This window comes from Hippoglossus stenolepis, chromosome 11, assembly GCF_022539355.2.
Source record: "Hippoglossus stenolepis isolate QCI-W04-F060 chromosome 11, HSTE1.2, whole genome shotgun sequence".
In the NCBI taxonomy this organism is placed as follows: Eukaryota; Metazoa; Chordata; class Actinopteri; order Pleuronectiformes; family Pleuronectidae; genus Hippoglossus; species Hippoglossus stenolepis.
In genome coordinates, this window is record NC_061493.1 from 2,460,418 (window position 1) to 2,487,420 (window position 27,003).

At 42.5% G+C, this 27,003-nt stretch overlaps 1 protein-coding gene across 1 annotated transcript; it reads right to left on the reverse strand.

The window, feature by feature from the left end:
• Positions 1–13,489: 13,489 nt before the first annotated feature.
• On the reverse strand, positions 13,490–14,878 carry LOC118117300 (E3 ubiquitin-protein ligase TRIM39-like). The gene has a single exon (XM_035169416.2). It carries the CDS (start codon positions 14,876–14,878, stop codon positions 13,490–13,492), a length of 1,389 nt encoding a protein of 462 aa, XP_035025307.2.
• Positions 14,879–27,003: the final 12,125 nt, after the last annotated feature.

Below are 27,003 nucleotides of genomic sequence, written 5' to 3' on the forward strand. Positions count from 1 at the left end.
GAGCAGGCCTCCTTCTGTCCCTGCTCAAATTTGACTCTTTCCTTCAGAGCGTTGACTTTTGTCTTCCACTCCTCCACTCTCTGGAGAATCTCTGTCTGGACGGATCTGAGCTCAGCCATGAGCTCCAGGTTATTTTGTTCAGGTAACACATTTTCGATCACATCATCCATTTGAAGAACGATGCCCTCCATCTTCCTCTGTTTGTTGAAGGAGTCCTCCCTGTCTTTGAGCAGATTCTCCAGCTTCTTTATCTTCTCATAGCAGGCCTTCTTCTCTGCCTGCTCAGCTTTGAGACTATCCTCCAGAGCGTTGGCTTTTATCTTCCAATCATTCTGGATGGGGTGGACCTCTCTCTGGATGCCTCTGAGCTTGGCCATGAGCTCCAGGTTTTGATGTCCAAGTGCCACTTTTACATTTGTGACATTGGCAATAACTGCATCTTTTTCATCTTCTTGTCAAAGGAAAGCTCCATCGCCTTGACCTGGTTGCACTTGTCGCTCAGCTCCCTTTTCACCCTCTCGATTTGATCGTTTCTAGGACAAGAACTCAATTTGTAGATGTACTTTTCTTTGTCCTTCAACACCAGCTTCAACTCCTTGAGCTCGTCCTCCAACTCTGTCTGCATGGCTCTTCCAGAGTCAAAGGCCTGCCCCTGTTTGGCGGAATCAATCTGATCCTGCATGGCCTGTTTGTCCCTCTTCCACCTAGCATCCCTTCTGGACATCATGCACTTCAGTACCGCATTTTCATGAGCTAGCTCCATTCCCTCAAATTCCATTTCCTTGATCTCTCCATGGAGGAACTCAATCGTTTTGGTGGGAGATTCCACATGATGTACAACGGACTGAAAGACACAAACATACATATAACAGGTAAATACACAGTCCCATCATAAGTTTGGATACAGATAAAAAGACAAGAGGTCTTTCATCTTCATCTCTAATGATTCTCACTGCTGAATGTAACTTTAACAGTTACATCACTTTTATCAATTCAGACGATTTCTCATCCATCCATTCATTATCTCTCTTAAAACATTGATCATCACATGAAATTATTACGAGTTAATTTAAATGCTGTTTCTGCATTTCTCTTAAGTACAGTATCTCAACACTAAAGTGAAAGTGAATTATCCTAAACAGAAGCTGCATAATATCCACAGAGACTCATTTCATGGAAAGTATTGTAACACACAGACCGCAACTGTCACTTCAGACTGAATGTCAGGTGACTGATGTGATGGGTTTATTGAAAATTCACAGATAAAACATGAAATAATGAAATAAAATGTAAGGTGGTCTGAATATGTGTAACACTAAAAGTGTCTCCTGATTAGAAAATCTTACCTCGTTTCTTAAGTTGTGTCCCTTCTTCATCTTGGCTGAACACAGGTACAGGGTAAGTGTTGTAGAGAAAAATGATCCGTTGTCTTCTAATAGTCTTGATGTTTCTTGGAGCTGTTGTCTTCTCCCTGTCTTGGACTGGTAGCAGTGTTGAATATGAAGGGTCAGGTTGGAGCCGTTATCCTGTCGCCGTCTCAAACTCAACTGACAAATTTCTCCTCCAGAGTTCAATAAATACCGATTGCATTGAATATCAAAGACATCAAAGCCCAACATTCTAGAAATATTTGCATGAGGGTTTCAAATGTGACATAAATAAATTATAATAATAATTAATTAAAGCCCTCAAAAAGCCAATAAATTTTCCTGAAAAAAATTAATATAAATACAAAATTATTATTATTATAATAATAATAACTAGGGCTACATTGTAGCACTAACGGGCCCGAGCACACGCATTTTGAAGCCTGTTGCGGTTAGTGGAGAGAGCGATCAATGACAAGCGCACGTCTCTGCGTTGCATGTGTTTTGGTGATAGGACAATGCACAGTGGAGTTATGACAACATCGTCTCCTTTGGCGAAGGATGAATCTTCGCTGCACCTCAATGTTTACACGGTTTGAGGAAATGTCACAATTCTGACCATGGTCCTATGACTTGACTGAGCTGTTTTGAGCTGTGTATTGTAAAGCAGCCAGGAGCAGTTCATCAAAGTATAAAACATGTCACTTCCTGTCGCCAGCAGGGGGGGCTTTGACGACGAGTTAATATTGACACATGGATCTGATCAGGGCGGAACTGTGAATGTGTGAATGAGGTTTGAGGCTGATGGAACAATACACAGAGGAGTTATAATAAATCCCTCTTTCTTGGCGAATCATCAAGATTCTACGCCACGCCACGGTCACACCGTGTGATGAAAAAGCGAAATTCAAGGTAGTTTACATCTCCATCTTGTTTAGATGACACTCACCTCAAAATGAAGTTGATCTGATGAAAGCCCTATGACAAGTTCGTCAAAGTAAAAAAGTGGAAAATGGACACTAAAGTCAAAATGGCGGGCTTCCTGTTTTGTCTAGCATATCTATCCAAGAGACTTATTTGTTTGTTATGAAAAGACACATGTCCCTATTGATTTTTGTACATATCCGCCAATCGTAGTGCCGGGGCTGCACTTTAGGGGGCGCTAGTCATTTTGCCACGCCCATTCCTTAAAACCATATAAATATCTTCATGGGGGGGCTGTTGTTACACAAATGTATTTTGAGGGAGACTGAAGCATGAGCACTGAAGTTACAGCAATTTCGTGTGTCACGGCGAGTTGATGAACTTTAACGCCACGCCACTAATATGGCGTTTAACGAAAAGTCACAGTAATCTTATGCCTACATTATCAATATCTTGACAACCTTTTGACACAGCTTGACATGGTTGTGGTCAGTGGATGAGGAGGAATACTTCCAAGTGTAAGACGTTCAAAAAACAAGACATTTCCTGTTGCCACCAGGGGGCGCTGTGATTTTAATTCATAATTTCTATGTAGATGTCATCAGGCCGGGACTCTTGTCTTACATGTCTAGTTTGGACTCGATTGGATCATGTATGTCCGAGATACACAACCTCGTGTTTTGGTGGCGTGTAATCAAACTTTGACGCCACGCCACGGTCACACTGTCTGATGAAAACGCGAAATTCGAGGTAGTTTATATCTCCATCTTGTTGTGATGACACTCATCTCCATATGAAGTTGATCTGATGAAAGCCCTGGGACAAGTACGTCAAAGTAAAAATGTAGAAAATGGCGGGCTTCCTGTTGCGTTTTTTTTTGTCTGGTCATGATACACCTGGGCTACGATTTTTGTGAAGATCAGTGAAAGCTAACTGAGGGGCTTTTCCTTAGATGGCGCTGTTGAGCCATTTTGCCACGCCCATTTCTAATTACTCCAGAATACAATTACTTTTTGGGGTTTTGAATTTCCTGCAAACTTTGGTATGAATTTGAGCCTGTCTGGGCCCTGAAAAAGCCCAAAAGGGAAATACAAATCCTTCAAAATACAATAGGGCCTCCCACCGTCGGGGCTCGGGCCCTAATAATAACTGGCCCGAGCACATGCTTTGGTGAGAATTTGAGGGCTTTAATTTGTTGTTGAATCCTTTGATGCTGATAATGCAGGAGTGGAGTTGTTTGTTGACAGCTCAGCATCAAAGGATTCATGGTCCATGTATGTCCGAGATACAGAACCTCGTGTTTTGATGGCATGTAATCAAACTTTGACGCCATGCCACGGTCACACCCTGTCACTGAAAATCGATCTTTGAGTTAGTTTGTATCTCCATCTTGTTGAGATGACACTCATCTCAATTTGAAGTTGATCTAATGAAAGCCCTGGGACAAGTTCGTCAAAGTAAAGATGTCAAAAATGGCCACTAAATGCAAAATGGCGGGCTTCCTGTTGCGTTTTTCAAATTGCACCTTTTTTGTTTGTCTGGCCATGATACACCTGTGTATCGATTTTTGTGAAGATCGTTCAATGTGAACACGTTCCAGGGGGCTCGGGGGGCGCTGTTGAGCCATTTTGCCACGCCCATTTAAAATTACTCCAGAATACGTACATTTTCACCACTTTCAAATTTTCTGCAAAGTTTGGTCAGAAGTTGAGCATGTTAAAGCCCTCAAAAAGCCAATTCATTTGCCTGAAAAAAGGGATGACATCGCCACACCTTTGACCCTGATAGGATGACATCGCCACACCTTTGACCCTGATAGGATGACATCGCCACACCTTTGACCCTACATGCCTTTGATCCTCCATGCCTATGATCCTACAAGTCTTTGTTACTTGATACTTTACCCGTGACATTGTATGGTCATGAGGCCAATCAACATAAAAACTGACCAAAGAAGCTCATCAGCACAGCCACGATGGATACAAACAGTGCTGCAGCTGTGTTTAGCGCTGCATGCACTGTGCACAATGCTATGGCAGAACTGGAAAGGACCTGCCCCTCTTCTATTATATCAGGCGCTGCAGCACCACCGGATACCACCAGTGCTGCAGCTGTGCTCCACCTTTCTGAAGGCTTGTTGAAAGTTGCAGATGCTGTGTACAACTCCTCAATAGCACTGCACAAGACCGGTTCTGCTGTAGCTGTGTTTGACACTGCAGCGGCTGCCTTCAATGCTACAGCTCTACATGATGACACTAGTGTTGTATTTATGTTCAAAGTGGCTCTACATTTGTACACTGCTGCAGATGCTTTGAAAAACGTCTCAGCAGCACTGGGGTCAACCAGTGGTACAGCTGTGTCCAATATTGATGGAACTTGGTACAAAGCTGCAGTCGCTATGAACAACGCCGCAGCAGTACTGCATAAAGCCAGTGCTGCTAGAGCTGTGTTTGGTGCCGCAGTACCTTTCTTGGATGTAAGAGTAGCAGTGGATGTGAGCGGTGTTGCAGCTTTGTCACCTGTTGCCACAACTTTGTTCGACGGAGCAGGTGATGGCTTTGTAGTTATCACCCCACGAAGAGACCGGTCCTGCACAAACCAGAGAAATGGACATATTGATAAGGATAACAATTCAGCACCCATGGTTACCATTGAACTGCAAAAATCAGAAACTAGCGTTGAAGAGACAGAGGCCAATCCATTGGCCACTGCAGAATCAGAGCCTGCAGCTTTGTTCAACGCTAAAGAAGAACAGGATGAGATTGGACCTGCAGCAGCTGTATTAGACGTTGCAGCATCACTGTATACGAACAGTGCTGCAGCTGTGTTCCACCTTTCTGAATTATTGTTCAAAGCTGCAGATGCTGTGCTCAACTCCTCAGTAGTACTGCAAGAGACCGGTGCTGCTGTAGCTGTGTTTGACACTGAAGTGGCTGCCTTCAACGCTACAGCTCTACACGATGAGACCAGTGTTGTATTTTTATTGTTCAATGTGGCTCTAGATTTGTATAGTGCTGCAGCTGTGCTCAACGATGAAGAAGAACAGGATGAGATTGGACCTGCAGCAGCTGTATTAGACATTGCAGCATTATTGGATATGACCAGTAATATAGCTGGGTCCCAAGTTGCTAAAGCCTTGTACAATGCTGCTGACGTTGTGCACAATGCTACGGCAGAACTGGAAAGGACCTGCACCTCTTCTATTGTGTCAGACGTTGCAGCATCATTGGATATGACAAGTACTATAGCTGTGTCCCAGGTTGCTTCAGCTTTATATAATGCTGCTGACGCTGTGCACAATGCTATGGCAGAACTGGAAAGGACCTGCCCCTCTTCTATTTTGTCAGACGTTGCAGCATCACCAGACGAGACCAGTGCTGCAGCTGGTTTCAACAATGAAGAAGAACAGGATGACACTGGACCTGCAGCAGCTGTATTAGACGTTGCAGCATCATTGGATATGACCAGTACTGCAGCTGTGTCCCAAGTTGCTTCAGCTTTGTATAATGCTGCACACACTGTGCACCATGCTATGTCAGAACTGGAAAGGACCTGCCCCTCTTCTATTTTGTCAGACGTTGCAGCACCACCGGCAGAAACCACTGCTGCAGCTGTGCTCCACCTTTCTAAAATCTTGTTCAAAGCTGCAGATGCTGTGTTCAACTCCTCAGTAGCACTGCACCAGACCGGTTCGACTGTAGCTCTGTTTGACACTGCAGCGGCTGCCTTTAACACTACAGCTCTACAAGATGAGACAAGTGCCTCAGCTGTGCTCAACTTGGCTCTACATTTGTACATTGCTGCATATGCTTTGCACAACGTCTCAGCAGCACTGGAGTCAACCAGTGCTACAGCTGTGTGCAATATTGATGAAACTTGGTACAATGCTGCAATCGATATAAACAACGCTGCAGCAGCACTGCATGAGACCAGTCCTGCTGGAACTGTGTTTAAAACTGCAGTAGCTGTCTTGGATGTAACAGTAGCAGTGGATGCGAACAGTGCTCAGGCATGGTTACCCGTTGTCGCAGCTGTGTTCAACGCTAAAGAAGAACAGGATCAGATTGGACCTGCAGCAGCTGTATTAGACGTTGCAGCATCACTGGATACGAACAGTGCTGCAGCTGTGTTCCACCTTTCTGAATTATTGTTCAAAGCTGCAGATGCTGTGCTCAACTCCTCAGTAGTACTGCAAGAGACCGGTGCTGCTGTAGCTGTGTTTGACACTGAAGTGGCTGCCTTCAACGCTACAGCTCTACACGATGAGACCAGTGTTGTATTTTTATTGTTCAATGTGGCTCTAGATTTGTATAGTGCTGCAGCTGTGTTCAACGATGAAGAAGAACAGGATGAGATTGGACCTGCAGCAGCTGTATCAGACATTGCAGCATTATTGGATATGACCAGTAATATAGCTGGGTTCCAAGTTGCTAAAGCCTTGTACAACGCTGCTGACGTTGTGCACAATGCTACGGCAGAACTGGAAAGGACCTGCCCTCTTCTATTGTGTCAGACGTTGCAGCATCATTGGATATGACAAGTACTATAGCTGTGTCCCAGGTTGCTTCAGCTTTATATAACGCTGCTGACGCTGTGCACAATGCTATGGCAGAACTGGAAAGGACCTGCCCTCTTCTATTTTGTCAGACGTTGCAGCATCACCAGACGAGACCAGTGCTGCAGCTGGTTTCAACAATGAAGAAGAACAGGATGACACTGGACCTGCAGCAGCTGTATTAGACGTTGCAGCATCATTGGATATGACCAGTACTGCAGCTGTGTCCCAAGTTGCTTCAGCTTTGTATAATGCTGCACACACTGTGCACCATGCTATGTCAGAACTGGAAAGGACCTGCCCCTCTTCTATTTTGTCAGACGTTGCAGCACCACCGGCAGAAACCACTGCTGCAGCTGTGCTCCACCTTTCTAAAATCTTGTTCAAAGCTGCAGATGCTGTGTTCAACTCCTCAGTAGCACTGCACCAGACCGGTTCGACTGTAGCTCTGTTTGACACTGCAGCAGCTGCTTTTAACACTACAGCTCTACAAGATGAGACAAGTGCCTCAGCTGTGCTCAACTTGGCTCTACATTTGTACATTGCTGCATATGCTTTGCACAACGTCTCAGCAGCACTGGAGTCAACCAGTGCTTCAGCTGTGTGCAATATTGATGAAACTTGGTACAATGCTGCAATCGATATAAACAACGCTGCAGCAGCACTGCATGAGACCAGTCCTGCTGGAACTGTGTTTAAAACTGCAGCAGCTGTATTAGACGTTGCAGCATCACTGGATGCGAACAGTGCTGCAGCTGTGTTCCACCTTTCTGAATTATTGTTCAAAGCTGCAGATGCTGTGCTCAACTCCTCAGTAGTACTGCAAGAGCCCGGTGCTGCTGTAGCTGTGTTTGACACTGAAGTGGCTGCCTTCAACGCTACAGTTCTACAGGAAGCCGAGGAAGAGGAAGAGGAAGAGGAAGACATGAAGCAGGAGGAGAACGTGTTCAAAGAAGAAGAGGACCAAATTTATCAAATGAAATTCGCGCAACACTAGTTGACCATGTCGTGAACTACAGATTGACGCTGAGGGAGGCTGGACGAAGAGTTCAGCCAAACCTTAGCAGATATACAGTGAAATCTGTCATTGTAACCTGTACTGGATACAGAATTTTCTGATATTTGCTGAGCTTACAGTGTTATGCACACTACTGTAGTAGCATGAAAACTGGGACATGTTTTGTTGTGATTCTCCATGTTGTCATGTTGACTGATTTGGGAATATGGAGAGAAATAAATTATAATTTCATCAGTCTGCAGCATTGGTCTTTTGTAGTGTTTGGTGAATTTATTGTATATTTGCACTTTCTCTGTGTACTTCACTTACAGTACTCTAATCACTGAGAAGTAGAATTGGGCCCGAGCACCGAACAGTGGGAGGCCCTATTGAAATTGTAAGGATTTTTTTTAATTTTTTGAAATTTCTGGAGTAATTTTAAATGGGCGTGGCAAAATGGCTCAACAGCGCCCCCCGCGCCCCCTGGAACACGTTCAGATTGACCGATCTTCACAAAAATCGATACACAGGTGTATCATGACCAGACAAACAAAAAAGTCTGGAGGTGCACTTTGAAAAAAGCAACAGGAAGCCCGCCATTTTGCATTTAGTGGCCATTTTTCACATTTTTACTTTGACGAACTTGTCCCAGGGCTTTCATCAGATCATTATTGCTTGTGTTTGTGCAGGATAAAGACAAAGCACATTGGCAGAAGCTCTTCTCTCACTTCTGTAGCCGGACAGCGAACGAGGAGGAGGAGATCGCCCATAAGCTCCTGGGAGAAAAGTTCAGAGTGAGTCACCGTCACGTTATTTCTGCAAAATGTTTTACGTCCGGCTCCTTCAGAGAACGGAGAGAAAAGCATCGTCCTCTTATGGAAACTGGAATAAATAACGTGTCACTGAGCAAAGGTTCCACAGAGGAACTGTCCCCTGACGCAGTTTGATTCCCTCTGAGGCCACTGATGCCCGTGATGTAGGTTTGCTCTCATGTAAAATTAAATATTTGTTTATTTCACATTGTTTCTGTAGGGACAGTTGGCCTCGTTACACGGCTTTTACAGAGCAGCATTTCATGATGAGCATCTCAGTCGGGTGAGTACGTCTCACATGTTGCTAACTTTCTTTAATTTTCATTTATTCTTACACCAAACACATTTTTGTTTTAGTCTTTAACATTCATGGATGTTTTTTACTTTTTTATTATTCACCTTGGCTTCAGAAAAATATTGTTGTGATGTTTTTCATTATTTTCAATTATTAATTGCAGATTAATTATGAAGTAAAATAATCTCTACTTGCTTTCTAATTTAGTCGAAAAATTTGTAGTAGAGTGTAATTATTATTATATTAGATTTATCTCTTCCCAGTGGGGAGAGAGCAGGTGCATTCAGTTAGTGAGCTTTAAAGAGTTTTAAACATATAATTAAATAGCATTAAATAACATGATATCATATTTAGTTATTATTCATAACATTATTATTTCAAATGTAAATCAAATATAGTCATCAAAATATCTTAGTAAGAAAAAAAGTATTAACTGAAATAAATGATCGCAAAACTTCCTCATCAGTAGGTGGTTTCATCACCATAGCAACCAGATGCTAAGATTTGAAATGGAAGCTGATTTTGATTGACAGGGACACTCCCTCAATAACTCCATTGTTGCTGTGACAACAGGATGAATCTGATTGGACAACTTTGATAGGAGACCTCTGATTGGCTGTTGATTGCCTTAACCACTGTTAAAGTTTAAGACAGTTGCTATTGCACTCTGACCTTGACTGAGGTAAGTCATGCCTCACTCTCTCTGTATTTACCCAGCATGCTAACCGATACAATTCAGGCTCATAATTTAAGTCGGAAATGAAACCACTGTATAATATGAAGTTGCTGCTGTTACCTGTTGCTGTTAAATGTTGATAATGTGCTGGTTTCTGTTGCTTTTTTGACAAATGTGGGAATATTGTTGCTGGCTTGTTTTGTGTATTCTGCTGCTTATCTTTGAGTCCTGTGGTATTCTTGTCATTTTATGATGCTATTTAAATGAATGAGTGATACGTGATAGCATGATGCTAAGTAGCGTTAGGTTGCCTAGGCCAAGCAGAGCGAGGCTTTGTGGAAAAAACACCTTTAGCACGAGGATATTTTCACATTTCACATCTTATTCTACCAAACGATGTGATTTTTGTAACAGTGGGAAGTTTAACCTTGGTATTTAACTATAGTATTTAAGACAAAGAAAAAAATAAAACTGCCATCACTGCCAATCAAATTCAGATTCAAATTCATATCAAAGCATCTGGTTGCCATGGTGATTGATGTGGAAAGTTTTCCCAGTCATTTATTTCAGAAAATGCTTTTTTTTACTGGTGAGTTTTAATTGGTTTATGGGGAGTTTGAATGTGTTTAAGGACAAGTTGACGGGAGCTTAAGCTAATGCTAGGAGCACATTACATGAGGTGTGTAGCTCCTTTAAGGAAAAACCAATCCCTCTCCATTGGGTCTAATGTTATTTCAGAGAAAACATTTCTGGAAGGAGCATCAACTCGCATAACTCGCTCCCACTGTCCCATTTTTTTACTCTCACAAATCTCAAATATATCTATGTGTTCGGATTTTGAATTATAGTTGTTTGAGTGCTGCACTCAGAGTTTAGATTTCTCTCTTCCCAGTGGGGAGAGAACAGTTGCATTCAGTTGAGTTTCCATGGCAACCAGATACATAGCAGGAGGGGTCTCTCTCTCTCTCTCTCTCTCTCTCTCTCTCTCTCTCTCTCTTAAACCAGCCAGTCTGTCTTCTCTCTCTCTGTGTCTCTCTCTCTGTGTCTCTCTGTGTGTGTCTCTCTCTCTCTCTTTCTTAAACCAGCCAGTCTCTCTCTCTCTCTCTCTCTCTCTCTCTCTCTGTGTCTCTCTCACTCTCTGTGTGTCTCACTCTTTCTGTGTCTCTCTCTCTCTCTTAAACCAGCCAGTCTGTCTCTCTCCCTCTCTCTCCTTCTCTCTGCGTGTCTCTCTCTTTTGGTCTCTCTGCGTGTCTCTCTCTCTCTGGGTCTCTCTGCCTGTCTCTCTCTCTCTGGGTCTCTCTGTGTGTCTCTCTCTCTGTGTCAATTGTTTTATCTTGAAAGTTTCAATTTCACCTAAATCTTACACACTATTTCATCCTGTCACCTGCAGACAAACGTCAAGATCCAGACGAGAACGGAAACTTCTTGTGAGAACGATCCTCGACGACCACAAACCAACATAAAGACAACAAACTACTGAGCTGATAAGAGAAAATAGAGCATCAACTGTTCCAAGAGCCTCATCAACAAATAGTTCTGCTCTCTGTTGTAAAACATGCAGCAACCAGACATTGTGTTGAGCCTCAGAGCCGAACTCCTCCGAGCCAACAGGGAGATTATGGCTCTTAAAAATGGAAACTTGTCTCTAAAGGAGCAGGTGGAGCGTCTGGAACACCAGCTAAAAGACAAAGATGGTCTCATAAAGAAGGAGACCAAGAAACGGCGTGCTCGACTCAGGGCCTACATTGACTGCATGGCCGAGCTCACTGAGTGTCAGGCCAAGTCCAAGAGTATGGAGGCAAGTCTGCACCAGGAGCCACCTCAGCCTGAGACAAGCTGGAGCAGAATGTTGGAGGTGGAGAAGGAGAAGGAAAAGGAGATCCAGGCTCTGAAGGAGCAGGTGGAGTAGCTGGAACACCAGCTAAAAGACAAAGATGGTCTCATAAAGAAGGAGACCAAGAAACGGCGTGCTCGCCTCAGGGCCTACATTCACTGCATGGCCGAGTGTCAGGCCAAGGCTAAGAATATGGAGGCAAGTCTGCACCAGGAGCCACCTCAGCCTGAGACAAGCTGGAGCAGAATGGTGGAGGTGGAGAAGGAGAAGGAGATCCAGGCTCTGAAGGAGCAGCTGCAACATCAGTTGAATGACAAAGATGGTCTCATAAAGAAAGAGACCACAAAACGGCGTGCTTGCTTGAGGGCCTACTTTGACTGCATGGCCGAGCTCACTGAGTGTCAGACCAAGTCCAAGAGTGTAGAGGCAAGTCTGCACCAGGAGCCACCTCAGCCTGAGACAAGCTGGAGCAGAGAGGTGGAGGTCGACAAGGAAAACCAGGCTCTGAATGGGCCGGTCAACCTGCTGGAGGTCGGACAGAGGAGGCCGATGGTTAAGCTCATTAACGAGAACCAGCTCATCACATGCGAAACCAAAAAAAGGACAACTCCCTGAATCGGCTGCCCGGGCTTGCGCACTACAAAAGAAAAGGAGCATAGGAAGAGTCGGGGCTGGAGGTGAAGCAGGAGGAGACGACTCCAACTATGGGACTGAGCTGCAGAAAGGTGGAGGCCGAGATGAGCTGGAGCAGAGAGAAGAGGTGGAGAAGGAGAAAAAGGCGAATCAGTGCTCAAAGAAGAGAGGGATGATTAGACGTTTCCCTTCACCCATTCTTACCTCACCCACTCCTTCCCTCCTTGCCCCCGCCTCCCTCACCCTTTTCCTACTCCTCAAAACAAACCCCTTCCCCGTTCCCCCTTTGTACAATATTATAAATATTTGAATGATGTGAATGTTGTAAATATGTTACATTTTGTGAATAAATATAACTAGTACAGTAACATCTACCTCTGTCTTTCTGAATATAGATACAGGATTCATGGCCCTGATCAATTAACACAGTGTTGGAGTGAAACAAATCAGTGTGCCACTATTCATAGCAACACAGCACAGCAACAGAAGACAAACAATGTTTCTTTACTTTTTTACATTTGGTCTAATCTATATATTAATTATGACAACAATACAATAATAATAATGAATAACCTTGTCATCAGTTAGTTTTCATATTTAATTGAACTGTTTGCTGATGATAAATGTAAAAATCACAACATTAGGCAAACATCTGTTCTGTAAATCTGAAGATTTCACAGCATCGTTTGTGTAACAATGTCTATTTTAAGTTGTTCTCTTGTTTACAAATGATACAAAGATTTGTTGGAACCATTTTGAAACAAATAAATAAGTGGAGCTGTAATCATTATGATGGAATGACCAGAGGATAGAATCAAACTGCTCAACTTTTTTGAGTGGACTTCAATCTGACAAACAGCTGGAAACCGCTGCAGGTGTGAAGAGGGAAATCCTTGTGTTATATTTACATTTCAATTTAAAAAAGGTCAAAACTCTGTTTCTGTTTCATAGTTTTTATTATTAAAATCACAATATTAAAATCACATCACTAGGCTGCTGTTGTTTTGGCTTTAATCATTTTGGCTTCATCACATCAAACAGACAAATGTTCATATATGTTGGATTATTTCATATGTGAACAGACTTTATGTGATTAAACATGAATCATGTCTCATGTGTGAGTTTTAATAAAGTTTGTTGAATGTGAACAATGATCAGCTGTTATTGATGAATGTGTTTTTATGTGGATCTTCATCAGTTTGCTCGACTTCATGGATCCACACAAACTCTAAATGATAGAAAACATTTTCCATGAAATTAAAAAACAAACCAAAGATAAAGATCAGAAAATAATGAAATATTTGTACATGTGGAAAAACAAAGCTTTAGAATAACGAGTTTAACGTTTAAATTCAGCAGATTTCTCTTGAAGAAATAAACATGATGAATAAAATCTTTATGTCTTACTGCTCTGATCCAGCGTCACAGAGACATTCACAGGTAACAGCTTCAAGTGATCTTTAATGCTAAATAATGGAAACATCTTCTGAGTGAAAGTGTGTGTGAAGGTGTGAATGTGTTTGTTAGTATCAGGATCAGAGAACGATAGTTCTCCTCTGTTCCAGTCCAGTTTCACTCTGATCCTCTGGTTCTTCTGAACAGAGAGATCAGATGATGCTGATGGTGACACTGCTGTGTATTTGCCTTTGTAAAACCTTATTCTCCATGTTCCAGACAGTTTGCTTCCCTTCCTCTGGACAGACTCTGCTGACACACCCAGTGCCCAGCGTGTACTGTCTCCAACCAGGACGTCCCAGCTGTGAGTCCCTGAGTTAAAACCCTCAGATCCCAGGACTGAGTGGTAATAATCAAACCTCTCTGGATTGTCAGGAAGCTTCTGTCTCTCTCCTTGTCTCAAACAGGTCAGATCTTCAGACAAGACGAGTTCTGGATAAGCAGAGTTTGGGTCCATAACCACAGGACTGTAGGAGACCACGTCCTTCATCTTGTTCCAGATGCTGAAGCTCAGGTTGCCCAGATGTTTGGCCTCGTCTATCAGAGCTCCTGAGGCCAGCTGTGGATCATCCAGCAGGGGGTGCTGCTGGACTCGTTCCACTGCAGCCTTGTAGTTGAGCAGGAACGAGACGTCTTCAGCTCTCAGCTCGTCCTCTGTGGTTCTGATTGTGTCTGAAAGAGCCGTTATGTCTCTGCTCAGAGCCTCAATCTTCTCCTTCATCATCTGACTCTTCTGCTCCTCTTCCTCCCTCAGTGCAGCCATCCTGGCCTCCTCTTCCTCCTCCAGAAACTGGTGAAGCTTTTTAAACTGCTCCTTGATCTGCATCTCTGTGAGTCCGGCCTGGACCTTAATGTGTTCTGCTGTTTGTTCAAACTCTACTTTAACACGTTCAAAACACTGTAACTTCTTCTTCAAGGGCTCCAGAGTTTCCTGAAGCTGCTCCTTGTGTTGTTGTGCAGCTTCATCGATGGGTCTGAATCTGTGCTCGGTGTGTTTTTCTGAATCTCTGCAGACGAGACACACTGGCTGCTGATGGTCCAGACAGAAGGGTCTGAGTTTCTCTGAGTGCAGACTGCAGAGAGCATGTGAAGAGCTCTGATCTCTCTCCTGTAAGAAGGTCTCACACAGGTTCTTTAACGCCAGGCTAACAGGTGGTTCTGACCTTGAAGATCTTCTGTGACAAAGTGGACACTCTTTTACTTCTTTGTCTTTCCACCAGCTCTTCACACAGTCTTTACAGAAGCTGTGGCTACATGACAGAAGAACAGGATCTCTGAAGACATCATGGCAGACGGGACAGCAGAGATCCTCTTCTAATCTGGAAGCCATTGAGTCTCCAGGTGAAGCTGAAAACAGATAGTCAGTCAGTCACAGCTCCACGAACTTCACTAAGGTTTACTTCCTCTCTGAGTCGAGGTGTTTGTTAAACTCACGGTCAGTGTGTGGAGCGTCGGCAGGTTGTAGTTTGACTCTTCTCTCCTGTAGCTGGACTCACTCAGGACGTTTGGTTTAGTTTGGTTTGGAAGGTGAATGTGATCGTCTGGTTTTCAGCCTGCGTCTCTTCCGGGAGGAACAGATGTTTCCTGGTTTCTCAGGTGTGTCAGGAGAGGGTGGGATCTTAGTCAGCTGGGGACTGAATAGGTTCTTGGCTCATCACGGGGAACCTGACAGAGCCAGCGTGTAACATGCGGCCTCGTGATTGGCACAGCAGCGAGGGGCGGGTCCTCCTGTTTGTGTACAGGAGGCTTGGAGGGACAGGTCTAGGCTAGTCTCGTGCTGTGAGTGAACCGGTGCCCAGCTTGAGAGAGCTCCTGTGTGTCACTGAATGTGTGCATTGCTGACTGAAAGATAACGTCTTCTGCCTCCATTTATCCATTCGCTACAATATGTTGGATTCATGTTAATGTGTATTTAAAGACATTTAAATTAAATTGGTTGGAAATTTTTTTTTTTTTTAAATATAAAAAATTGTCTAATCAACCAAAAATGTCGCAACCCCCCTGCAGTACCTCTGCGGACCCCCTGTTGAAGACCTCTGGTCTAGTGTGTTTTTTCCGAGCTTTCCAGCATTATCCCTTGTTTCACTGCTCTGCCTGATCTCCGCTCTGACCTTCCTTCTGGACCCTGGATTCCCTTTTTGCCTGCTCCCTATCGGATTTGTTTGCTACCTCTGACTGTCTGCCTGGTTTTTGACCTCTGATCATCCAATACACCAGATCTTGCTACTCCCATAACTGCTCAAGTGTCATGCTCCCCATCTCACTGTAGTCATCAATAGTTAATTCATATATATATATATATATATATATATATAATTGTTTTTCAAAAGATTACTTACCCTCCCATGTTAACTGCAGGTCAGACATATGTTAAACTTTTAACACTAAATATATAGAAAACAATATCAGTGATACTTGTGATTGTGTTTAATTAATCATACTATAACACTTGGCCTGTTTGTAGATGAAACATGGAGAACGTCACTAATTATTATTTTTATTGTCACTGTTTATACCATGTTAAGTGCCTTTGATACAAATAAAATGTATTATGTATGGAGGGATGTCCATTTGTCCATTTAGAAGTCTGAACAAGTACGTTCTTCCCCCCTGGGTTATTGTGTGAGGATGACAATAACAGTGTCAATCAAACTCAAATGTTGATGTCGACCCACAAAGGTCTACCCCCTTGCATATATTAACAATTTAATTATTTCATCATTACAGACGAAAAGTTAGCCATCAAGCCCAACCCAGAGGGCTCTGTCTTCCCTTAGAAAACCTTTTAGTCAGTTATTTAATATTTGCCACATGTCTAGAGAGATAGATAGATTGGACCATGTTTAAAAAATATATTACAAGTTGATAGACAACTATAGGTCTCATGGGGAGCATCAGCAGCTTTCAGTGCAGATGTGGTTGATGATTAGATTTGTTTTGTTTTTAAAGCACAATTTACCCCAAAATGTAAGATTTAAAATAAAAATCTGTACTTATTTGTTCACACAAGTCCTTCAAATATACTGCTCAAAAAAATGAATGGAACATTTAAATCACACATCAGATCTTGAAAACGAATTATTCAAGTTGAAAATCTTTACTGATGTACATTGTATAATTTGTTGAGAAAAAAATGGAAATGGAAACTAAAAATCAACAACGCGTTGAGGGCTTGATTCAAAACCATACCGAAAATCGAAGTAAAAAATTGATATCAAGCTGATCCAACTTGCTGGAATTTCATCACAACAACTCATAATGTGACTCAGTACTGTGTATGGCCTCTGTGTGCCTGTATGCAGTCCCGACAACGTCTGGGCATGCTCCTGATGAGTCGGCGGATGGTGTCCTGGGGAATCTCCTCCCAGACCTATAAAAGATGACCTTTTCAGTGTGTTTGGAAATCTTCAACATCAACAAAAGATGTAAATACTTAGAACATTTTAAGACAAGAACAATGTCCATTCACATAGTGAGGGAGAGAACAGTCCTCATGTTTTACGTTTAACTTACACTCACAGCCATTCAAAGTCCATTAATCTCCTCAACAATAGTATCAAACAAAACACACCAACATAACATTTTTAGTTTTCACAACAGAACCATATTTAGCTTCACAGTGCTCTTATACCACTCATTGTTTTAAAACTATTTTGTTCGTGAAACACAGCCGGGATACCAGTGTGTAGTAATACTGCCATTCAGTAACAAACTGAATTGTTCCAAGGTAAGGAGTGGTCTGAGGGCAACATAAAATGGGCAGGAAAAATCATTAAATATTCAGTTAATAAATATGCTGTTGTTGATTACAAAACATATTTTTGGGATGTTTGTTGTTTAAAATGTTGTTTGGTAGTTGTCCCAGTTTGCTGCCACTGTTGTTGGGCTAGTCATGAGATCTTCAATTGAACCCTGGGCATAGAGCCCAGGGTTATGTCCATGCAACGACGTCAGTGCTGGTTGGTAAGACCAACCCTTAAGACAAAAAATCCCAACTATTCCTATCACTCTGTTTTTCACCACAAAGTGATTTCTTAAAAACTTGTCTGAGTCTCAATACCCTGATGAAAACACCCACCCATAAATAACTGAATGATGGTCAAAGGCGGGGTTGGGAGTAACTTGTTATACGTTACTGTAATACCACTACTTTTGGTGATAACTAGAAATGTAACGAATTACTGAAAATTAAATCAAATTAAATAACGGCATTACAATAACTGAATTACTAAATGGGCTCGTTACTTTTGTCTTACATGGACAACTGCAGAGGTCAGCAGACAAAGGCAGTCTATTCACCGGATTTCACGGTTTATGATCTAACATCAGCCGACCCTATGGCGCAAGACAGTTCAGGCAATCTGAGCTTGCATTTCATCATAGTGATTGTAATGTTTATAATATAAAGCTCAGTTAACATGTACATCCAGCACCTTCTGTATGTCTTCTTCTACCAAATCCTACTGTCTAACCAAGGAAATACAAATGTTGCTTACAAGTAGGAACACTACTGGTTGCTGCCCTCTGGTGGTTGGGAGTATTAATAATTTATATCACTATAGTGATAAGAGGTACAATTCTAGATACTATTTGACAGTTGTCTTGTTCCACACTGTGCTACAGCAACACTAACATAATATAGGTATGCATGCAATAATTGAGAATTGAAGCAGACATTTAAAAGTAACACAAAACTTACTTTCCCTAGTAACTATTACTTTTATATGCAGTATTTGCTAAAGTAATTCAATTACTTTTGAGAGGAGCAACTAGTAACTGAAACTAATCCGTAATTGTCAGTAACTTGCACAACACTTGTCAAAGGTAATGCAAACCTCATACAACTGTTAAAACAAGTCCAATTCAGTACAGTTCAAACCCAAATCCTTTTGCTAGTAGTTCCAAGTAAAAACGAATTGGACGATAATAATGAAGCACAACAATCATACTTCAGGCACAGTTACCTCTGAATGAATTCCAGTGTACAAGGACCCTGTTCCAGATTAAAGTTGTAGTAGCTTGAAAAGAACGCTGCCATTCCAGCCACAAAGTTGGGATGTTGAAGCACAATCACCTGACCCTCGATGCTCAGCATCCAATTGGCTGCTGTTAGCACCTGACCTCAACATAAATAAACATATGTTGATGTTTTTTTCTGTTGCCTTCCACATAAACATAGCCACGGTTTAACTTTTACTAAAACATGTCCTTTATATAGTCTCGGTCTGTGCAATGCTTAACAGATTTTTAAAAAAAAATGTATTCACTACCTAAGATAATTAGTCTCAGAGAGTCAGGAAGTGGCAGTATTCTTTCGACGTCAGCTGCTGTTTCTAACACCTAAAAGAAAAAATACATAAAAAATTACATTTTCCATAGCCAAAGTGAGCAGTATGCAAATTCCACTTCCTTTGCTATGCCTTCCCACAGGTTAATGTGTATCTGGGTAAGGTCTACCAACCTGTAACTCTGGGGAAAATACCATGTGCCTTTGACAGAAATTTCTAAGTCAGAAATGCTGCGCTGGAGCCACTGGATTGCGCTTCTCCTGGGCATTGGGGTCAACAAGGAACTGGAAGTCTCCCATGGTCTTGGGCCTCCACCACCCCCCAGTCCCCACACTCGTTACCTGGTTTACACTGGAGGCAGCAGCTCGTCTGCGCGCAGGCCGGGCTGTCTGCACGGATGGCATTTCTCCGCCTGGTCAGCCCATGATCTACCTACATGTGGCATTTGTCTGGGATCGCTGGGAATGGGAGGCTGCAGTAGCTGCCTGGAGCGATCGCCTGCCTCCTGCGTGAGCTGGAATTTGTGCCAGCCTGGCACAGCAGGCAGGTGGGTGGGAGGACGCAGTGTCTAGCGCATTGTAACCCTCAACCCCGGCATCTGAATGCGCAACAATGCTTTGAGAAAGCTAGAATGTTGGCTGAATTTTATATATATAGCCCAGGCTGACTATGTTGGAGAGAAATGTTTGTCCCACAGGAATAGCCAGGCGGCGCGCTTGGAGGAACGGCACATGCTGCCTTCGTGAGCTGTCTTCCACACTGTGTTCACTTCACTGTATGCCGGGTTACAGTAGTTGGCGCCGGGGCACAGCATTTACGCCTGGGCATAGAAGTTGTTTGTTACAGTGAAGACGCCTGGGCACACCGGACGCCGGAAGTTGCCACATGAGGCAGCCGCAGAGCCACCCGCCTCCTGGCGCCAGTCACTTGGCCGTGTCTGGGCACGGACGCACTCTCCGCCTGGGTCAGCCCCATAGACTGTACAGGCGTCAGCCCATGATTCCAGCTTCCGCTGTTGTTGTACCCACAAATGTCAGTCTGGCAAATGATGGTTCATAGCCCCCTTACCCCCACCTCTCTTCTCTCTCTGGTCTGTCTGCTGTGCGCTTGTGAGGATGGGCAGAGGGGACATTTAATTATGATAATCAAAACCCAGGACAACAGCATGTGTAAATATGTGCTATTGGATGCACATTTGATAATTTTATACTTCATATGGGTAGAAACATGTGAATTTGGTACTCGCTTTTAAAATCATGGGGAGGGGAGGAGCGGGGCTCATTAGCATTTAAAGGAACAGGCACTCAAACAGGTCACTTCCTGTGGAGGGCTGTTTTATACAGCAGGAAGGGTGCTGTTTTATATGATCCTTGTGGCATTTTGACCAAGTATGCTACAGAGCATTCTTACTAAGACCCCATGTGAACTACATCAACTCAGGTGGGGCATGGCATGTTATGTCCCTTTAACTGTTGAGGGTAACAAGATCATACCAATATCATTTTCAAAAGCTTCAAACTATAATAATTTCAAACTTACATCTGCTTGCAAAAGTTATACCTGCTAGAACAAAACAAAAAAAATGGTATGGCAGTGTATCAGCTGATTTGACTCACAGATGATCAGTGATCGGCGGAAAACGACAGCAGGTCATCCCTACTCCAAAACTTTCAGTAAAATAATTTGTTGTGCATTCATTACCCTACCTAAATGTGACAAATTCACATCGCAGGGGTGTCGTATAGCCTACCTGGCCTTCAACCCGCAGAGGCCACGGTTCGATTCTGACCCGCGGCCATATGTGCATGTCCTCCCCCACTCTCTCTCTTTCCCCCTTTCACAACTTACGCTCTGTCCTATCTAAAATAAAGGCAATCAAAGGCCCGTCCAATTTATTTAACGCTAGCATTAGCGCAATGTTACTGAGCTTAACTGCTCCTCTAATAACAAAGCATCCTGGCAGGGTTGCATACAGACCACTGCAAGCAGCCTGAAGCTGTGTGGTTTTGATTCATTTGTGAAATAATGCCAAGCAGCCAAGCTTTTCAATTTCAATGTCATTGATTCACCTGCATTAGCACAGATGTTATTTGGATATTATAGGTTTGTCACTTTAGTAACTTCAAACAATAGCATTGGTTTATTTAAGATCTCAACAATGTTATTACAATGACAGCCCAACAAAGTTGAAGCCTGTATAATTTTGTAGGCAATTAACATTAAACTTCCGTATTATGGAGTGGATGGACACGGCTGTTGCTCTTTTGCCTCTCCATTGCACCTGTTGTCACTTTCATTTGCACCAAAGCAGGTGAAATGTATTCACTATCACTTGTGCTTCCTAAATGGACGGATTGAAATAACTGAAGTTTAACTGACTTTGTGTTATACTGTGACGATTAAGTGTTCTCTTCATTTTTTTGAGCAGTGTATTTATTGGAACTGGTTTCAGCAGGACTGTTAGTGGTGTTCGGGTAGTGGCAGACACCCTGTTAGTATGTTCATGGCCAAGCTCACCTGGAGCTGCAGTGACACACGTCTACACACTTTGGATCAGACAGAATGTATTATCTTCCATTATACAAATATATGTTGGAGGTTTTGGCAATCATGGCCAATCACATTCTAGTGTCATTCTCTTTAAACCCAGATCTCTACTCATCATGATGCACTGGTCTACATAATCCTGCCCAGAGATTTCCTCAAAGGAATCCTATTCCTTCTGGGAGTTTCAAATATGAATACTCAGATATTTTCCCAAGATCAGATGATGGGTCCTCTAAAGCTGAGTTCACATGTTGAAGATCCAACACTCATCATGCTTTCCATGCGTAATAGTATGCAATTTAATTTATAATTTTTCTACCTGTTTTGTAATTAAAGTGAAAAGGCAGTGCAGCTGTTTTCCCCAGCTACCTGCAGCCATTTTGAGGGAGTTACAGTTTTAGCAGAGAGTTTTTAATTAATCTATGATTTTTTTTTTATGTGTGAACTGACCAACATGCAATTTTGAATTGGATTGCAAGTGAAACTGTAGAATAATTATTCAAAAAAATCAGTTTGATGTGCACATAAACATGTATGTTTATCTGGCTATTTAACAACAGCCTGACTTGCACAAAGGGCTGGTGCACACAATAGGATAACCGCGCAATTTAAACCCGATTTACCCCTCCCTACTATCGCAGGGGGATGTTCCTGATCAGATCCAATTATTTACACAAATAATCCTGAAGTGTGAGGGGTCTACAAAATAATCTTAATGCTACTGATTGAGTCAAAGCCTCCACAATTGCAAATATATTTTTGTATTAACTATAATTGAGTCTGACGGAATACTGAGCAAACCCGCAATTGCCAATGAGAGCGAGCTGACCGGTAAGCATATCCAACCAGATGTTCTGTACTTGTATGACCGAATACAAGAATACATTTCCAACTCACCTGCAGCTCACGCTGTAAAAGCTTATTCAGACTTCATAGCATGACGTTATTCATATTGATTTCCTTTCTTTTTGTTTTTCGCTGCAAAACAGTACAGACACAAGTGCAACAACCTGACGATGGCGATCCTCCCTCATGTGTTTTTTTCTTCTGAGGTCACGTTTGATCATGTGAGTGAGATTCCAAGTCTCTGCAATCGCTGCTGTGAAATCGTTTCCTATTTGTGGCAAGAGTGTGGTGGGACTGTCATGGGGTTACCCCATGCCCTGTAATATAGAAGGGGGCAAACACTTCATACATAAACGATGGTCATACAGTTATACACCTCAGTATCAGTAGCATTAGTCAGCATGGTAGCAAGTTAAGCTAGCAATCACATTAACTCACATAAACCATGTAATCTTTCTAAACTATACTGATACACAGAGTCCACAACCAATAGTTGGAAATAACCTTTAAGACACACAGTTTTTCACAAGCCCAGACCAGAGGGGTGTTTTGACTACTATCACAGAATTGCTCTTTTAAGTGCCCATATGGTATAACATGGTGGTGTTTCTGTGACAGGCTGGGTCGGGTGAAGTGCTGATGGGTATTTATATATTTTCAGTTTCATATCTTGTAGAGATTTGTTGGTTGATATTTGTCTTTATGGTTTGTCTTATGGGAGGGGCTTCTGGTATAAAGCCAAGGGGTAGATGCTCCTCAGGGACAGTTAAGCTTGGGCCTGGAGGCTGCATGTGCTAGAGCCCAAGAGTCAGGGGCCTAGTAGTAGTTATCTTACTAGAGTTTAAAGAGTTTTGTTATGTTTTCTTTAGTATTTTTTCATTTTTTCCAGCGCTGCACGCTTGCATATGGTTTAGGGTTAACCCTGTACTCGCACCGGTCTGGTGACAACAATTCAATTTAAGCACCAGGTGAAGATTTCGACTCGCGTCTCCTTCTTCCAACATTGGGCTCAACATTACAGTGACTTTATGGCCAAATTGTCTAGTGTGATGAGTATAATAGTAATAATAGGATAAATCTGTTATGTCTGTGGTCTGCAACGTTTTTAAAAACGGTTAAGATTTTTGGCACCAAGGTTACAGTGCTTCACTGGAGTGGTATCACCTCACTGTCTATTAAGCCTCTTCTCCCACTGACTCACAGTGATACTAAAATGGTGCAGGTGAAGAAATAACCTTAGTGAGGCCAGGAAAAATGCTTGTCCCTTGATGTGACTGATGTATTTCTACTTTAACGCCCGGGCCACACCACCGGGTTCTGCTGCGTGTCGCGGGTGTCAGTTGATCACACTGGTCGCGGTTCAGCCGCAGAGCTGCTACTGGCAGCACTATGTTCTTACACAGGGTTTCCCTTGAAAATGGACATAAATGTGTGAGTGTGTATGTGAGAGAGAGAGGGAGATTAAGTGAGTGACTGAGCAAGCGAGAGAGAAAGACAATACTACCCATCATCTGAAGTTCTTTGCAAATGAAAAGCAAGCCAGTGTGGCCCGGGAGTAACAGTGAACCACAACATAGTTAAATCTTTATGTAGTGGTCAAAAGTTTAGTGCGACAGTTGAATGCCAATCGGGTTCACCACATATATCCAGAATAAACAGGGCGGGAGGCTGATGATTCCAGAAATAGACAATTTATCCAAGTTGGACAAAGGATTTAAAAAGACTGATCAAACAGCACAGGATCATGTGCAATGTAGGGAGTACTGGCCTATACTTGATATAAATAACAGATTAACAAGAGAGAAGTTAAAGGCTCCAGACCCAATTTAACAAAGCTAAAATATCATGCATAAAACAAACACAGCACACTTTAAGAATCCCAATACTGGTGTGATTGCACCAGTGGATTATCACTGCAAGCGATATTATACAATGAAATAACAGAAGAGGGCCTCTAGTTTACAGAGCCAATGACTCACCAATATTCAAGCCATTAAACCAGGATTGCACAGTACCTATCAACCATATTGCACGTTGCCCATAGAACAAAGAACAAAATAAAATGAACAAAGAAACCAGAAATCAAACCAATTAATCAGAAAGAAACTAAATCTAAACAAGGCCAAATAATCTAAATGAAATCTAAATGTGGGAAAAAACAGTGACCGTAAATATTCTGCCTGAAGGCAGTCCTTCAATTCATTAAAATAAAGCAGAGACCCACGCCGTCCTTATTGTCTTGATGACAAGTAAAGTATCGTTCCCATTAGTTTGTGTGTACACGCTGACTGGAGATTATTACAGCGTGCCTGTATGGCGACGCTGATGCCGTCTCTCACACACACGGGCGCGCACACGCACACACACACACAGCTGTACGCTGGGCTCGCAACAAACAATTGGCATCCACACCTGCTGCGCCCACGCTACACTTCCTCACAGGACCGGCAGTGGGAGAGAGAGAGAGAGAGAGAGCGAGAGGAGAGAGCGACCACGGGGTCCCTAAATAAACTTCGCCAACTCCCCTCATCCTGTAGGCATCGCCGTTCTGTCAGGTTAATTAGAGCTGTGATTTTATATCTACAATGACATGTAAGCATAACTGGGAAAGTAACACTGCTAAAACGATCCTGTTTTAGCTAAAGCTTTTTATTAAGGATTGACCCCATTACATTTATCTTTCGAGACCTAAAATGCAGAGATAAAGAAGAATTTATTTTTTATAGTTTTACAATAATGTACTACATTGCTATATTGTCTTAGAATTTGATGGTCAAACTCCGGTTCCACCCCCAAACCATTTAAGTATGTTGGTGTGGTTCTTTCTGTGTGGAGTTTGCATGTTCTCCGTCTGTTTAGGTTCTCTCCAGCTTCCAAAGTCATGCAGATGAGGGTTAAGTTAACTGGAGACTCTAAATTGGCAGTAAAGGTTATGGAAGTTTCCTGGAAGCTGGTGAGAGGAGAACTCAGGCAGCAGCTGATGTCTTATGCAGAAGATTTTAATGTAGACTTGATGCATCAAGGAGACCAGAAGGTGGAACAATATACAAACGCTAACAGAGTAACATGAGCAATTGTCATCCCCAAGTCTGAAGATGTCTCCCACAGCATCCCAGTATATCTTCCTCTACTTGCATCACCCATTCTAACAGCACATGCATGAATGGCTAGAATTGCTGTCACTCTCTATGTTACATGTACGTGTTTTCATCTTATTGGATAGTTAAGCCTAAAGTATGCATTCAGAAATCACATTGTGTCCTTACGTCTTACCACTGGTGAAATACGCAAAAGAGTTAAAGTCAGTGAGGGTTGAAGTTGGTGCCTCTCTGTCTGGAGCATCTGAGTTAGATATGAAAGTCCCTCAACGTAGACACTACAATGTTCTGTTGTGTCGTGTTCTTTTATCCTTAGGTATGAGAAGGGTCGGTCTTAGTTCAAAAAGTATTTATTTAGAAGCAATGAAAAAGGTACAGCATAGCTATGGGCACTCAATGCACAGCCTCAGCTTTTAGTCCGTAGCTCGGGGTAGTCAAGAGTCGCCCCGAACGGATGACAGGTGCAATATTTATAATAGTAGGTTGAAGGCGTGGTCCCAGCATCTTGGAACTGGAATCCACCAATGATGAGGAGCCGCTCCCAGGTTCGTCACTCCTTTGATAGTAGCTGGACAAATCTTCACATTCTGACAGTGTTAAGTTTTGTGTATTAAGAAAAAGCCTTTATCCGGCTGAAGCTTTGTGAGTCTTCAGTAGTTTTGCAGACACAGTGTTTTTGTTCATTGGAGTGTGAAACATTGTGTTTTTGTTTTATCGTCTGTATGTTCTGTGTGTGTAAGCATGCGTATTTATCAGACAAGACAACGCCTTTCCTATCTGGCCTTCAGAAGCTGGGGCAGCTTCTTGATTTCTTTCTAAGGCATAGGTCACAGTGTCTTAATGAGCACAGTGCATTTATGTATGTGTGATGTTGAATAAAGCTAAAGGAATACTGTAATATATATAAAGGTTTATGTATGAGAACAAGTTTAAGTACAGTGTATTGTATGCCACGGATTACAGTCCTAACACATAACAAAACATAAATTCTTTCTGTTAAGGTACAAACATGGTGCGTGTAAAATCAATCCTTTTCGGGGCTATAGTGTCTAATTATATTATTAAAATCCTAACAGTTGGTTGGTCCTTTATCTATAACCTGACCTTGGGTACTGCTTAGTGAGAGAAGGGATTATCTGTGGAACTAAACAGGCGCTATTCTCCTGTACAGATATAATATACACTATACATAATATATAGTGGCGTAATGTGTGAGGATGGTCAAAAATTCCTCAACACTTACTGTGTAAAGGTCCTTGAGATAATGTATGAAAAAGCACCTATCAATTAGCTCGTTGGTCAGACTACATTTGAATCGGGTTCACATTGGGGCCACAAAAAAAAGTAAAGCCTGCTGCACCTTGTGCAAGAAAATGTTGGAAGAGGAAAGTTTAAAGTATAAGTGGCATGGAATCCAAGAAAAGGTAGAGTCACTCAAAAACAAACAACGATAAAATACAAACAACCGTCTTGTCACTCTAGTAAGCAACCACTGGAGGGCGCTTTACTTGTCACCAATATCAAAGAAGAGTTCACACACTGTACCCAAAAGGTGATTTTATCAATTACAGCGCTAAATTCATTCCCTTTGCATTAATCCGACCATATCTGAACATATGCAAGCAATCTGCAAAGCCACAACAACACTTTTGACCCTGATTTTGTATTTCCCCTTT